The 16,514-nt window shown below is 42.2% G+C and overlaps 1 protein-coding gene across 4 annotated transcripts in view; it reads right to left on the bottom strand.

The window, feature by feature from the left end:
- daam2 (dishevelled associated activator of morphogenesis 2) overlaps positions 1-16,514 on the bottom strand; it is a 234,287-nt gene that overhangs the window by 21,469 nt on the left and 196,304 nt on the right. For 2 of the 4 annotated variants that reach the window (XM_036963290.2, XM_036963289.2), the window contains exons 11-17: positions 15,866-16,004; positions 10,902-10,960; positions 10,429-10,613; positions 9,556-9,843; positions 7,310-7,417; positions 4,608-4,637; positions 2,491-2,597 (exon numbers count right to left, since the gene is read on the bottom strand). In XM_036963290.2, coding sequence (XP_036819185.1) covers positions 2,491-2,597; positions 4,608-4,637; positions 7,310-7,417; positions 9,556-9,843; positions 10,429-10,613; positions 10,902-10,960; positions 15,866-16,004 — 916 coding nt within the window. The remainder of the gene's footprint in view (positions 1-2,490; positions 2,598-4,607; positions 4,638-7,309; positions 7,418-9,555; positions 9,844-10,428; positions 10,614-10,901; positions 10,961-15,865; positions 16,005-16,514) is intronic. The other 2 variants (XM_036963291.2, XM_090221720.1) reach the window with 1 other exon arrangement.

The raw sequence follows: 16,514 nt of genomic DNA, 5'->3' as shown, positions 1-16,514 counted from the left end.
GCCAAAATCCGGCCAGTGGTGTCTGAAATATCACGTGTGACGTACTAAAGTACTACGTACTAAAGTACATCCAGACAGAGACAGATCCATAGTCCCCCTCCCAATTTCAAGGGTGGGGGACAATTAGCACTGTAGAAGCTAACCAACCATTTGCAAACAAACACACAGTGGTGCCATGTTTCCAATCAATGTGGGTTCATATTGAAAAGTCAATTATCCGCACCAGGCAATGTGATACACAATGCAAACTGTTGGGTTCTGAGAGAATGAAAATATACTTATTCATGTCACTGATGGAGTGCTGAGGTTTAGAGGGTGGAGATCTTAGAAACTAACAATGTCACTGAGGGAGAGAGGGTAATGTATACTGTTTACATTATGTCAGGATATGTTATTGTTAGCCATCAGGGATACTCTGGGAGGAGAAGAGACACAGTCTGGAATCTATAACCATGACAGCCTTGACCTGGGGAGGAGTGAGCACTTTGGGGAAGAGGTCAGGTTAGATGAAGTGAGGAAGAACATATATCACTATGGTTCTGTCTAGCAACAGGGATGCATTGGCTGTTCAGTTGTGGAGGAGAAGACTCAGCCTAGGAGAAAGGGTTAAATATCAGTGCTTGTGTGAAATGTTTTTTGTCTGAATTACAGCTGTATCGACCCTTTGGGAAGAATTAAACTTGGTTAAGCGTCTTAAGTTATTTACTCAAAATTAGAACCTAACAAAACAAAGCTCTTCACATTAAATAGCCTGTCAAAATGAGTTTGCCATGCACAGTAAATTGGTTGTGCTCAAATACTAGCATATCAACCTATCCGTTCAACTAGGTTACAATATAACCAAAGGATTGACTAATGAAAAACCAACAGTACAAGCAACACAATCACTCCAATGTACTGTAGTACCGTAGGGTAACTTCCATACATTGTACTGCTTTACCAGACCATACTCGACCTCGAGAGTATGGCCAACAGCAGCAGAGTTGATCAGTGCCCACTGCATTGGGTTTGGATCGATGACACTCTCTGGCAGTACACAACAAAGCCCTACTGACTACAGACTGACCTCATTTGGAAATGGTTGGGCCTGTGTATGTACCCACTAGTTTTTAGTCAATGGCATTGGCGGCATCCTAAATGGGACCCTTAGGCCTATAGAGCTCTGGTCAAAAGTAATGCACAACATAGGGAATATGGTGCCATTTGGGACATAGGCAATGACAGTGACCTGAGCTCCAGGGCATGTGGGGGCTCTAAAATCCTGTCTATTGATCTGTGAAGTGGGACAAGACTCTCAATCATCTCTCTTAGGGCACTAAAGTATACAAATGGCCATATTGTGAATTGGGGGAGAAGTTAGCTCCTTGGAAGTGACAAAAATTTATCCCAGTCAAGATGTTATGTGACTGGACATCCCCCGAGGAGAAGTTATACTGTTTGTCTAGTTTTAGACATTTATCATTTCAGTCATGCTTATAACTGTGATTCCTCAATTACTTCGACAAATCAGCAAAAAGGAATGTCATGTTTTTCAAATCACACATCCTTGGCTCCAGTTTAAAAAACCCTGCTCTTCTAAATGACTACTATGCCATATAATTGCATTTCCTGAACAGATCTCCTCCTCCTTGAGGAGTCCATTAAAAATACACTGACCAGGTAAAAGCTACAGTTATTGATGACACCTGTTAAATCAGTGTGAATCATTCAGAGGGTGAATGGGCAAGACAAAATATTTAAAAAAGTGAAAGTGTTATGGTAATAGGTGCCAGGCACACCAGTTTGAGTGTCAAGAACTGCAATGCTGCTGGGTTTTTCACATTCAACAGTTTTCCATGTGTATCAAGAATGGTCCACCACCCAAAGGACATCCAGCCAATTTGCCACAACTGTGGGAAGCATCTAAGTCAACATGGGCCAGCATCTCTGTGGAACGCTTGACCCTCGGAAGTCCCGTCCCCCCACCTCCTTGCTACCACGGCACCACAGAGGAGTCAATTGAGTTACCGTGTACTTACTTTGCAGTATAGTTCAGGGTGCCTTGCATACTTTCTAACATAATATATTGCAAAGATACATGCCAAAAAGGCAAATATAATGCCATCTTTATGGTTACAAGGGTTGAGAATTATAATACGATTAACCTGGATCCTATATCGGTTTGTGTTGTATAGCTAACTCCTGTAACGACCATAGTAGTTGGCTACAGAGCACAAATAGATCTGAGACTGGACTATAATGTGATGTGCGTAACAAAACAACCTATAAGTCCTATATGTGGTGGCTGTTGTGAAGTGGTTACGCTCTAGGCACATACATATATTGTTCCCTACCAGGCTGAGTTTCAATACCAGAGTCCACCCTTCCAACTATTCCTTCCACCTCTTTGTACTCCCCTCTAATTCTGTATGTGTCTAATTGCACTGAGTCCTGATGTCCCAGGGTTACATCAAAAGACTTAGCATCGACACAGGAGGGGATTGTGCATACTTAGAGAGCAGGATGACGCAGTTCTGAGCGCGGCGACCGTCGATTACCGACAGCTCCTTCACCTTGCGAGTGCTCAGGTACAGGTCATCCATCGAGCCTGTTTCCTTCTTCACAGGGAGAGAAGGGAGGGAGGAGAGAAGAAACGAGATCAGTGTCTGACAGTATACGGCATTGACACCTCAAGTGAGAATGGAATTGGGTGCCGCTACTCCCTTTATAGTCCACTACTGTTGACCAAGGCGGGCCCTGGTAGTAGTGGACTACAAGGAATACGGGTGCCATTTCAGACACACCCATGTTCAGTTTAAGGCCAATTAGCAAATTATTGGATGGAAGACGTGTGATGCCACTTCTTTTCGTGTGAAATGTGACTAATGGACACTTTAGTGCAGGAGAAGGGTATTTAAAGCCCCTACATTGGAAGTCTACCCACAATACTACCATACTGTACCCTCCCCTGTGGTTGAATGCTAAGGTTGTGCCAATGTTGGCCTTTGGTCACAATCGCCCTTCCCAGAACCATTGGCAAAGGCACCTGGCCAGGAAAGGTTTTCAACTGTCACCGAGTGTTTATGTCAGTTTTCGTTAGGGCATTATGGAGGTCTTATAAACATCTTGATGAAATGAAGCATTTGCAGTCAGGCATATAAGAAGAGCTCAGAAAAGCCATGAAAAAAAGATCTTCAAAAGTCCATGTCGGTGCGAGCAGAAAATCTAAAATAGGTCTTGGGAGGAACGCTTTTTGGTGAGTCACCATCAAGAACACAGCGTAGGCTATTCCATAAACATTTCCGAAAGGGCAGGAAACGGTGCTACGAACTGGGTGCGAGGCAGCTTGTCAGATATTTTGGTAAGCTTCACACAAATGTAGTATTAAAAAATCCACAAGGGGAACGAATAGATGTTTAAAAACTGTCTGGGGTTGAAATGTTCAAAAGTATATTTTATTTATGGTCTAAGCAGGCTTCCTGCACTTCCGAAATGTCCCTTTGGGGTTACGGGAAGGATGACGCATTTGAAACAGCTACTGGCTTCCAAAGAAAGATGCTTTTCTTCCATGCCCGCATTGACCAATAGTTCTACAGCAAAGCCTGACTGGCAGGATGGCACAGGGTCAAGGGACCACTCCCATTTGCTGTACTGCAGCCGCCCAGCCCTGCTATCTCTACTCACGCACGCACTCCAGATGTATACACCTTTAGAATTGTTACAATTAACTGGGGTGATCAAAAGGTAGTGGGGGAACCTTGTTTTGTGTTCTTGGCCACACTTGTTTGTTGGCTTTAGCTAAGTGGACTTAACTGCGCTCTGCTTCATACTTTTCTTACTTTGTTCATTGTAGTTTAGTGATGATGGTTATGATAATTGATAGTGAAATTACACTTTGGCTTCTTGAACCCAACTAGGGGCATTAAAGGCTTCATGAACTAAGGTCAGAACTGAGAAGTGCTGTTAACAACTGACTGATGATTTACCACTGATTGCTTTCCCACAAGTACTGTACATGTCAGGGATGGGGTCAATACCATATAAATACCGTCAATTCAGGAAGTAAGCTCACATTCCAATTTGCTTACTTCCTGAATGACTGAATTGAAATTGAACTGATCCCAACCCTGCTACCTCATTTGACCATGACACTTTCAAATTCACTGTCAGTCATGAGCGGACTGACATTTTTAGATATGTTATCTAACGGACAGTTTTAGTACTAAGATATCATTAAAAGCACAATCTTCAACCATCACTGTTAAAACAGATCTATCTCTGCTGTTATCTTATTTGTTTACTAATTTAACCCTTTTTATCCAGGTAAGTACATTTAGAAAACATTTGTAATGCTTATTAACCTCTAATCAAGCAAGCCAATTAATTAAACTTGAAATATACTATAAATGTTTCATTTTCCAATATGTATTACATGTTTTATTTAAACCTTTAATTCACCAGAAATTCCCCATTGAGGTCAAAAGACCAATAACGCCACTAGCTACTTCAAACACTACATGATTATCCATGTGGCAGCCCATGTGTGCTCGGAGAAGGGAGAGAGGAAGGGAGGGAGGGAAGGAGAGACAGAGGTAACAGTGTGGGAGCACGAGAGACCCGAGACTCACCTGCTTGAAGGATTGGTTAGTGAGCAGCTCCTGCCCAGGTAGTCGGAGAGTGCAGAGAGAGCGAGAGAGACCAAAATCGAAACACATGCAAAGGTTAGCACTTCAAGCCAGCAAAGAAAGGCAAAACCACAGTAGCTAGCAACTAGAGACTACACCACTACATACTAGAATGCAAAAGTGCAGATGTCTCTGGGGGGCTTGGTTCATCGAAAGTCTTCAAGGGCTTGTTTCATCACTACTGGTGACGATGAGCTTGTAAAAGGTTTTGGGAAGCAACCCATCACAAAATGATATTAGTGGATAAAATGACAAATTAAAAGTCTAGAAAGGAAGACTAGTCATATATAACCGTTGGAATACCATCAAACGGAATACAGCACTTGTCAATGCAGGACGAGACCATTGGTTACTTGTATAAATAAACATCATTCATGAATCACTTTCACTACAGTCTTCAAATGAGCCATTAATCATAGCCGGCCCTTTATAAGAACAACAAGGGCGAAGGAATTGGCAGTTTATTGATTAAACCAATAAAACATGTTTTTTTAAATGTTACACAAACTATTGTAACACCTCCATTTTATGACCCTCTTACTAAGTCTGTGGGTAAAACATTGTTTAAACTATTGATATTAGGCTTACCAGCAAATTACTGCTTAATCCATTTTGTATGCAAACCCAATTGGGAGATTTGAAGATAATTAGGACCTCCCATTGATATCACTGGATGAGTTAGCCTTAATTAGCTTAAGTACACCGGTACAGACTTAAAATGAGTGCGTGTACATGATTAAATCATTGCTAAGTACATTAGCTTCAAAAACATGTATAGGCATAGTTAGTCATAATAGCTAACTAGCAGCTAAGGTTTTTAGGTTAAATGCAGTTGAATGCATTCAGTTGTACAACTGACTAGGTTTCCTCCTTTTCCGTTCCCTTGTACGCAAATACTGTAGCACATTGTCCCCCAATCACCCTATTTCAAGGTCCTGACAGAAATATAAGTCTTTGGCTAAGTCTGGGCTGTGGTAAGTCCTCATGACAGTGACGATATTGACTGGTTCCTTTGTTTTAGCCTACTCCATGGCTGTGTCCCAAATAGCACCCTATTCCTTACATAGTGCCTTACTTTTGACTAGGGCTATTATGATGATCATATTACTGCCACACCGGCAGTCACAAGTCATGACTGCAGTCAAATTCAACATCATAGTTGAGTCATAGTAAACTAGGCTTCTCCAAAAGTGCGCTCTGTTGCCATTGATGGTAATTAGTGGCCTACCAAACTTGCTAACGGCCAGTCCCTAATGGCCTGATATTCAGCGCTCGATTGTCCCTCTAATCATTGACATCAATGCAAATGCCATCGAAAATCAAATCAAACACTTTATGAGAGCCCTGCTATTCAGGGTGACATAGGATCACCTGCTACGCAGCGAGATCCAGCTCCTCATGGCTGCTTGATGCATAGAATTAAAAAAGTGTTCCTATAAGCCTATGTTGCCGCAACATTTCTATAGTCTATGCTATGCAATTGTGTGTGAGAACTGAGTTTTGATGGCCTCTATTAAAAAAAGTTTAAAGTTTCCTAATATTAAGCACATTGCTTCGCTTTACACAATCAGATTGATCAGATCATTGGCGAATCAGATCACATTTTTTATGATTTTCCTGCACCTATAGAATGTATCTAAATACAAATGGCACCAGCACCCAAAATGAGTCAAGCACTGGCCTATCAGATAACACATTTTATTTGGCAGATGCCTTTCAGGACACTCAAGGATATCTTGCATTACATCTAGTACTGAACATAAAATCAATTTAATTTAGGCCTATGTAATGAATTTGAATTATGCTTGATTGTTTACCGAGAAAAAACACATTTTCTCCTACAGAGCTCCATTTTTATGGAATGGTCTGCCTATCCATGTGAGAGACGCAAACTCAGTCTCAACCTTTAAGACTTTATTGAAGACTCATGTCTTCAGTAGGTCCTATGATTGAGTGTAGGCTGGCCCAGGGGTTGTCTCAGGGTAGTAGGTTGGTAGTTGAAGATATCCCTCAAGTGGTGTGAGGGCTTCCGGGGGTATCGTCCGACAGGGCCACAGTCTCCCGACCCCTCCTATGTCAACCTCCAGTATTTATGCTGCAATAGTTCATGTGTTGGGGGGCTAGGGTCAGTCTGTTATATCTGGAGTATTTCAGTATGCACCCTCTACCCTCTGCCATTTGGGGTGCAGCCCATGAGACTGAAGAACCTTGCCCGCCCCCTACCAAATGCACTGAAGACACGCTCCAGCTCTTTGACATTCACACAATCAGCCATTCAGGAGGGAACAGCACCTAAGGTTAGCATAAAGCCATGAGTAAGCCTGACTCCGGACTCTTCAAAACCACTCAAACACACGCGCACGCACGCACACACACAAGCATACATACATTCTGTCACACATAGACACGCACAAGCACATGCACACACACCAAGATGTCAAGGCTCAATGCATTACTTCAAACACAATCAATCCCTTTCTGCCACTGCAACCACATAGTGCATGTCTATATATTTTTACATACACTACCAGCATGTACGCACACAGACACATTTCAATCCCCACGATATTTGACAGTTTAGGTGACAACGCCCCACTAACTAAAAATGCTGTTTTACTTATCCAATCAATTCAAAGTGTCCATACTTGCTGTCTCTGATAGGCCGAGAACATCTTTTCGATGTCCTTGAGGTCGAGGATCTTGAAGGCCCTCAGGTCATCAACGTCGTGCCAGATGGTGCCAGTGATCTTATTCTGCGGGGTGGCCATAAATTGAGGGTGGATTACAAACTCTGAAGTTTCCTGCTGTTACAGATCTAGGATCAGCTCAAATTAATAATTAGTGGGGAAAATGTTAAACTGACCCAAGATCACCGTCTAGGGGCAACTTCACCCTACACCAGATTATAAACAGTAATAATCGAGGATTGGGGGGGGGGGGGGGGGGGTGCTGTGTGCCAGAGATGATTGCAGACAAGTGTAAGTGTAAGAATGTCAGCGATTATAAGATGTAATAAATTTTGCCCTAACTAATAGTTAGCCCCAGAACAGTCTACTGCATAGGCCTACTATTTTTCTAATTAGTTGTGTGCAAGCTAGTTAGCAATGTTAGTCATTTCAGGCAAAATTAAATCCTACATCATCTTTTGAGAAGTGTAACTAGGTCAAAATACACTTTTTATTTCAACTAATTTTAACATTTTGTCAACTTAAGTTTTCCCATCTCTAGAGGTTTAATAAAAAATGACTATATTAAGTACCAATTTAGTGCCAAAAAAAGTAACAGGATTGACCGTGACATGGTTGACGATTTCTTCTTAAATCAGCCATAAATCCCCTTGTGACCAGTAATGAAGCTTGTTGTGTACAACAGGGATTGGCAATTGAATGCTAGCTTCACCAAAAAAAAAAAATGAAACTTAAAATATTTTTAGCCTATTTATGAGTAACAGGGTTGAAGTGTTATGGTCGACTCGCCGTTTTCCACCACAAAACAACAGAAAATGGTCAAAAAGAGTAGAACCAGCTTACCTGTTTTACTCTATGATTTGACTATTGGGGTTCAATATTTGTTTTGAAACAAATATTGATAAAGGAACAGTTTCATAATTTAAAACGAGAGTTCAGTTCACGTTAACAGGGTTGACCTTCTAATAAGAGACGTATCTAAATAAATCCTTAATCACTAATCACATTAAATAAATAATAGTCTTCAGAAATGACTTTGTCAAAGCAACAACATAACTAGGGTTTTACAATGATAGTGAAACTTGGTTCAACTCTTCAGAGAAATGACACAGGGTTGATGGAGGGTACGTCGAAATGCAGAATCTTGGCACTTTAGCAAGCCTCAACTCACCTAGAAAATCTGATTAATTGAATTATCAATGTGGTCTATATTAAAAGGGAACTTCATTTAATATAACAGGCTTTTAAAATTCAATATTGGGATGCAAAAGGCACTCATTTCGTGGAACGACCCATGTAACAAATGATGTACTTACTAAAAGTTAACCCAGGGCAGAATAGTCTACTGCAAATTCTCTGTCCTGAGAAACTCAATTCAACAAAATGGGTTCCATTCAGTGCATAGTGAAATGCTAGCACAGTGCTCTGTTGTAATCTACGTTCATCAAACCCCAACATAAGGACCAAGCTGGAATGCTAACAACCTCCTCTTCATAGTCTAAATTGCACACCTACTCATTCCAGGGTTTTTATTTATTTAGACTATTTTTTACATTGTAGAATAATAGGGGGAAAAAATTTGTTAAATAAAACAAAATATATTTTATATTTGAGATTCTTCAAACTAGCCACCTTGATGACAGCTTTGCGCTTAGTGGGACTATCATTTGTTGTTCAACAGGACAATAACCCAAAACACTTCCAGAATGTGTAAGGGCTATTTGACCAAGAAGGATAGTAATGGAGTGCTGGATCAGATGACCTGGCCTCCACCATCACCCTACCTCAACCCAATTGGGATGGTTTGGGATGGGTTGGACTACAGAGTGAAGGGAAATCAACCAACAAGTGCTCAGCATATGTGGGAACTCCTTCAAGACTGTTGGAAAAGCATTCCAGGTGAAGCTGGTTGAGAGAATGCCAAGAGTGTGCAAAGCTGTCATCAAGGCAAAGGGTGACTACTTTGAAAAAGTACTGTTTTTTTTGGTTACTACATGATTCCATTTGTGTTATTTCATAGTTTTGATGTCTTCACTAGTGTACTACAATGTAGAAAATAGTAAAAAGAAAGAAAAACCCTTGAATGAGTAGCCGTTTCCAAACTTTTGACTGGTACTGTACATTAACACAAATATATTTATATTAAATGTAGCCCTAGAAGTGGTTATTTCAGTGAAATCAGACAACAGACCAGTACTCTTTACCTCGCCCAGCTTGGCCCAGTTGAAAGATTTGAGTGGGTGCGAGGGCTGCGGGATAGACTTGGAGCGCATGGTAGCAGTAGTAATAAATCCAGGTGGGCCCAGAGGAGGTGGGATTCCAGAGAAGATGGGTGGAGCTCCAGGAGGAGGAGGAGGGCCTCCAGGTGGAGGAGGGGGAGGAGGAGGGCAGCTGAATGGCAGAGGGGGAGGGGGCGGAGGGAAGCCTCCAGTCATGGGGGGAGGGGGGACGGGGCCACCAGGGGGCGGAGGAGGGAAAGGTACGCTGTCACCCTATTGGTGGAAAGAAAGAAAATGAGAGGATGTTTACTTGTTAGAAATAAGAAAATCAAACAATCTATTAAAAACTTTTATTTGCACACCATTAAACTAAAACAAACTATGAAGCATTTGGCATCACATTAAGAATATAACATGTGGTTTCAAACCAACCTTCAAACAGTATGTAATTGAACATGACTATGTGTTTGCCTTTTCGAAATATGTGTAAACATATGTATAATGTTGAAACTCCATTGCTAGCAACGGGACAATATAGATTTTCTGAATTTCAATCTTTAACTACAGTTTGCCAACCCTAAGGCTACAGACAGAGATTTTGCATCTAATAATGAAAACTTTTCAATGGAAGTCATTTGTTGGATGATGGACAACTGAAATGATTGTCCGTCAAAAAATACACATAATATGCCCGCCTCTTTGAATTTGCATCTTGTCCCAAAATAATTGACTTGAGACTTGACTGATGGACTAAAACAGTAAAACACAATAATGACTGCATATACGATTTCATCCGTCTCTGTGTGGACACAGCCTAAAACAGTGGGACAAGAAGAGACATTGTGAAAGCATGCTTACTGCTATGTCACTGATGCGCGAGTGCAGGTCGAGCACTTGGTCCCGCGCTGACCGCAACTCCACTCCCTCTCTCTGTAGTTTGTCCTTCATCTTATTGAGGGTCTTCATCATGTCCTCCTTCTCCTGCGTCTTGGTATCACATTCCCTCTCTTTCCGCTCCAGCTTGGCCATTAGCTCTGAGTGGTCTAAAAGAGCACATGGTGTAGAAGATATCATTGCTGTTCAAATTGTTGTATATTCTCAAATTCGCACACACAAGCACTCGGACTTGCACACACACACAAACAGAAACGCACACACTACACCCACACACGGTAGACATTCACAAGCAAACAGAAGGACACATGCAGACAAATACACACACACGGCTCTCTGCATCTCTGGCCAAAGGCATAACACAATCCCATAGATGCACTTCTGCACTATGGCCAGCATATGGCGATGTTTCAAACATGTAGAAGATACCGTTTTACCTTTCCTAAACTTCTCTGCTTGGTCTCTCCATTGCTTAACCTCATTTTCATTGAACAACCTGTGAGGAAAGACAAACAACATGGCTCTTAACCTAATCAAAGTCTATTTGGTAACAGGGCTCCACGGTCCACACTAAATCGAGCCAAACGGTCAATTCAATACAAGGAAAATGGGCCATTTCAAATCAAATCAAATTGTATTTGTCACATACACATGGTTAGCAGATGTTAATGCGAGTGTAGCGAAATGCTTGTGCTTCTAGTTCCGACAGTGCAGTAATATCTAACAAATAATCTAACAAATTCACAACAACTACCTTATACACACAAGTGTAAAGGAATGAATAAGAATATGTACATATACATATATGGATGAGCGATGGCCGAACAGAATAGGTAAGATGCAGTAGGTGGTATAGAGTACAGTATATACATATGAGATGAGGAATGTAGGGTATGCAAATATTATTAAACTGGCATAATTTAATTTCACTAGTGATACCTTTATTAAATCCAGTTATTAAAGTGGACAGTGATTTGGGTCAGCAGCAGCCTCTCAATGTTATTGATGGCTGTTTAACAGTCTGATGGACTTGAGATCGAAAGACTGAAAAACAGCTTCTGTCCCAGCTTTGATGCACCTGTACTGACCTCGCCTTCTGGATGATAGCGGGGTGAACAGGCAGTGGCTCGGGTGCTTGTTGTCCTTGATTATCTTTTTTGTCATTCCTGTGACATCGGATGCTGCATGTGTCCTGGAGGGCAGGTAGTTTGCCCCCGGTGAAGCATTGTGCAGACCGCAATACCCTCTGGAGAGCCTTGCGTTTGAGGGCAGTTGCCATACCAGGCGGTGATACAGCCTGACGGGATGCTCTTGATTGTGCATCTGTAAAAGTTTGTTAGCCACATTTCTTCAGCCTCCTGAGATTGAAGAGGCATTGTTGCACCTTCTTCACCACGCTGTCTGTGTGGGTGGACCATTTCAGTTTATCCGTGATGTGTCCACCAAGGAACTTAAAACTTTCCACCTTCTCCACTACTGTCCTGTCGATGTGGATAGGGGGGTGCTCCCTCTGCTGTTTCCCGTGGTCCACAATCATCTCCTTTGTTTTGTTGACGTTGAGTGAAAGGTTGTTTTCCTGACACCACACTCCAAGGGCCCTCACCTTCTCCCTGTAGGTTGTCTTGTCATTGTTGGTATCAAGCCCACCACTGTTGTGTCGCCTGCAAACTTGATGATTGAGTTGGAGGTGTGCATGGCCACTCAGTCGTGGGTGAACAGGGAGTACAAGAGGGGGCTAAGCACACACCCTGGTGGGGACCCGGTGTTGAGGATCAGCGAAGTGGAGATGTTGTTTCCTACCTTCACCACCTTGGGTGGCCCGTCAGAAAGTCCAGGACCCAATTGCACAGGGCGGGGTTGAGTAGCAGTGGTCCAGTGTTCTGCTCGAGCGGGTACTAAAGTCAATGTACAAGGTAGCCTTGTTCTCAAATTAGCTTTGTTAAAATCTTCAGCTACAATAAATGCAGCCTCAGGATATATGTTTTCCAGGTTACATAGATTCCAGTGAAGTTCTTTCAGGGCCATGCTTGGGGAGAGGGAGGGGGGGGGGGGGTATATACGGCTGTGACTATAATCAAAGAGAATTCTCTTGGTAGATGATGCAGTCAGCATTTGATTGTAAGGAATTCTAGGTCAGGTGAACAAAAGGACTTGAGTTCCTGTATGTTGTTATTGTTACACCATGAGTCGTTAATCATGAGGCATACACCCCCGCCCTTCTTCTTACCAGAGAGATGTTTGTTTCTTTCGGTGCGACACATGAAGAAACCCGGTGGCTGTACCAACTCTGACAACATATCCCAAGAGAGCCATGTTTCTGTGAAACAGAGACTGTTACAAGCTCTGATCTCTCTGGAAGGCAACTCGTGCCCTAATTTCATCCACCAAGTTGTCTAGAGACTGGACATTGGTGAGTAATATGCTCGGAGGCGGTGGGTGGTGTGCTCGCATTCTAAGTCTGACCAGTAGGCCGCTCCTTCTGCCTCTCCTGCGGCGACAACGTTGTTTTTGTTCGGTCTCTGGGATTAGATACAATGCCCTGGGTGGTGGTCCGAACAAAGGATCCGCTTCGGGAAAGTCGTATTCCTGGTCGTAATGTTGGTAAGTTGATGTCACTCTTATATCCAATAGTTCTTCCCGGCTATATGTAATTACACTTAAGATTTTCTGAGCTAACAATGTAAGAAATAATACATAAAAACAAATTACTGCATCGTTTCCTAAGGACTTGAAGCGAGGCGACCAGCTCTGTTGGCACAATCTTGCGAACAATTGGTAATGAGTGCAATTTCGATTCATTGGCTTTGCTGACTGGGTTGAAATGTAATTTATCCAACTTCGCATAGCACGTCGTCATTAATATGCAATCAAGGCTATAAGGCTGCATTGTTATTTTCATATTTATAGATGTTGTTCTCAAATTAAGGTTTTCAATGCTATACATTATACCGGGTTAGAGTTTAAGGCCTGTATTTAAAAAGCACTATTAGAGTAGGAGTGCTGATCTAGGATTAGGTTTCCCCTGTCATATCAACTTCTTTATGGCAAACTAGAAGGCAAAACTGATCCTACATCAGCACTCCTACTCTGAGACTCTGTGAACACAGGCCCTGATATCAATATGTTACAATAGGTACAGTGGTACAGCATGTTTGACAGTGGGTGAAAGTGTGAGATTGGATATGGAAGCTATGAGAGAGACTAAGAAATTGTAAAGATGATCAATGGAAGCGCCATGAAGGACTAGATGATGGAGACAGAGACACCTGGTGCAATGGTGGTACCCATGGCTGGAGGTGAAGGAGTGGAAATAGAGTTTGAGAGAGAGCGAGACAGCAAGAGAGCTAGAGAGCGAGAGAACTAGAATGAAGATCCAGACAGAGAACATGGACACATTGTTTTGACCGTCTATTGATGACTAGGAAATGGCCAAATAAGTTTGCACATATTCATGCCTAGAAGAGATGACGATGACAAGGTGACTTAGGTGTTTTTGAGATCACTAGTGTACTTTTGTAAATATATACAACTTTGTTACACTCAAAGCACAGTGTACCTGGGGAAAAAAATACATTTTGACAAGACTCATCTCAGAACCAAGTACATTAAACAGCTCAAACCTATCAACGAATGACAGTTATTTGCTAGAGATGAGTTAGTTTAAAAAAAAAAAAAAAAAGTTTTGCGGAGTGATCATTTCTGTCAGTGCAGGCGATTGCCAGAGCCGTCCTCACAGCGACTACAAATGATTAACGACTTTGTCTTTATTTGTTTTCAGACCGTCTACTCCTGAGCGTCTGCCATCAACAACAATGGCTCAAACAACGGCTCCGACGCACTGTACTCTTTCGATAGTTGACTATAACTTAGTTAACTTCTACCCTCTCCCTCTCAACCTATACTATTTTCCAAGCACAATACTCTAAGAGGGTTTATATGGAAACAAAACAAGCCTGCCATTAATGTATACATTATTAAATATTTCAACTGTTTAATGGAGGCACAATTGGTGGACTTGTGTCCAAACTTGCCCACTTTGCTACTGGAAAGAATCACACCGAAGTGTACCAATTATACAAACATAGGTTAGTGAAAGTCAATTGAGTGGCTAGCGTTGGCCAAGGTTTCCTCCCGATGCTTTGTGGTGCTTTCATAGAGAAGACTAAACACATTAATCATTGCTCTTAGCTTGTTTTAAGAATTACAGAGAGAAATGGGGGGGGGGGGGGGGGGGTACAGTATGACTATGAGGAGACATGGGAGGAAGAGAGGGAGGGAGAGTGAAAGATGAGTGAAAGATGAAGGGAGACCGAGATGGAGAGGGGGAAAGAGACAGAACTTGGACATTTCAACCTACATGTACAGTGAGGGAAAAAGTATTTGGTCCCTGCTGATTTTGTACGTTTGCCCACTGACAAAGAAATTATCAGTCTATAATTTTTATGGTAGGTTTATTTGAACAGTGAGAGACAGAATGACAACAAAAAAATCCAGAAAAACGCATGTCAAAAATGTTAGAAATTGATTCAATGTAACATGGTCGACTGGGCTGGGAATCGTGGAGTCGTTCGGCTAACACGATTACAGCAATTCCTTTTGATCTTGCTTCTGCTTTCATGACAATTCACCTCACTGAGTGAGGCAGGTACCGTGCAATCCCACAGCCCCCTGCTGCCACCCCACCTCCCCATTCTGACCAATCACTTTCCCTGAATCCTCGCTCAGGCCCAGCTTATGGCTGCAGTCCAATTTTCTATACATTGTCCATGAAGGGTGCACTTGCTCACTCCCCCTTGTGGATACGATAGCATTAGATTGGTGTATGTTAAGGCTAGAGGGTGTCTTCGCCATATTTCCTATATCAGTCCATTCTGTTTAAATCCATAAGGGGGAGTGAAGGGCTGCAGACTGAGAATAAAGGTAGGGAATTGTTCCGCAGCCCACGTTGAATTTCCAGTTGAAATCCTGTCTAGTTTTGTGAACAAAAGATGCCCCACCCCATTCTCTTCACTCTCTTTGAACTCTGGTAAGCAAACATTGGGCTATTTCAGTATTTTTGTGTGTTCCCACCAAGATTGAAACATTGTGTCATAACAGCAGCTGTCGATGTCAAGGAAGTCTTTGATCAGCACAAGATGTTATGCCAAAAGGATGCTTCCATGTGTCTCTTGAATTTCCTACTTGGTTCAGTCAGGTTCTATATACAGCTCTAGCAACAAAGAAAATCTCTCATAATACCTCTATTTCTCAACACAGTTGCTTGACAACATGAAGACACATGATCATAAGCAACATTGTGTGTGCAAACATCCGGGCGCGTTTTTAGTTGTGTCCGTGAGTATGAGTGAGAGTGTGTATCTATGTTGGTGTGTCACAAATCGTGTGAGGCCAGGATACTCACATGCGAATTATATTTTTGACACTGAAGTTGTCTAGGGGCGCTATGTCCGGGTCCTCTCCCTTCTCATCTTGTAGGACTATCTGCTGCAGGATCCGGTCTAGGAGCTGCCAATGCTGCAGACTGCCCCCTCCGCGTTTGTCTGGAAAACACCAAACAGAGTTAATAAACTTCTAAGGTCACACACACCGATGAAGAAAGGTTAGCTCCTTGGAGGACAAGCAGAAGGACTTCAATGACAATGATCAATATTAAGATTTTAGCCTCACCACTCTCATCAATTCAGAAAATAAGATTTTCTTCAAGAACAACTGGTGTGTTTTTGTAAGAGGGGGTATAAATGGCTCCATGGATTCATGGTTATGAGTAGTGGCAGAAACATTGACCAACTTTTGAGGCAGCTATCATTATCACCCAGCCTTTGCAGTGTTGACTAGAGTCAATCCTTTTTATCAGTTAAGGTACACTGTCTTCACACGTCTGGAGACTTATTCTTGACCACAGTGAGGCAGATGTAATAGTGATGAACCAGGCTTTGAGGCAGATCTAATAGTGACCAACCTGGGAAGCTGATGTAACAGAGGCCGACCGATAAATCGGTTGACCGATATTATTGTCTGACATTACCCTTTCACCAAAAAAATTGTATTGG

The sequence above is a fragment of the Oncorhynchus mykiss genome, chromosome 26 (genome assembly GCF_057628025.1).
Source record: "Oncorhynchus mykiss isolate SJ-2025 chromosome 26, ASM5762802v1, whole genome shotgun sequence".
NCBI lineage: Eukaryota > Metazoa > Chordata > Actinopteri > Salmoniformes > Salmonidae > Oncorhynchus > Oncorhynchus mykiss.
Note: the sequence above shows the minus strand (reverse complement) of the source record. Positions and strands in the feature narration are given on the sequence as shown.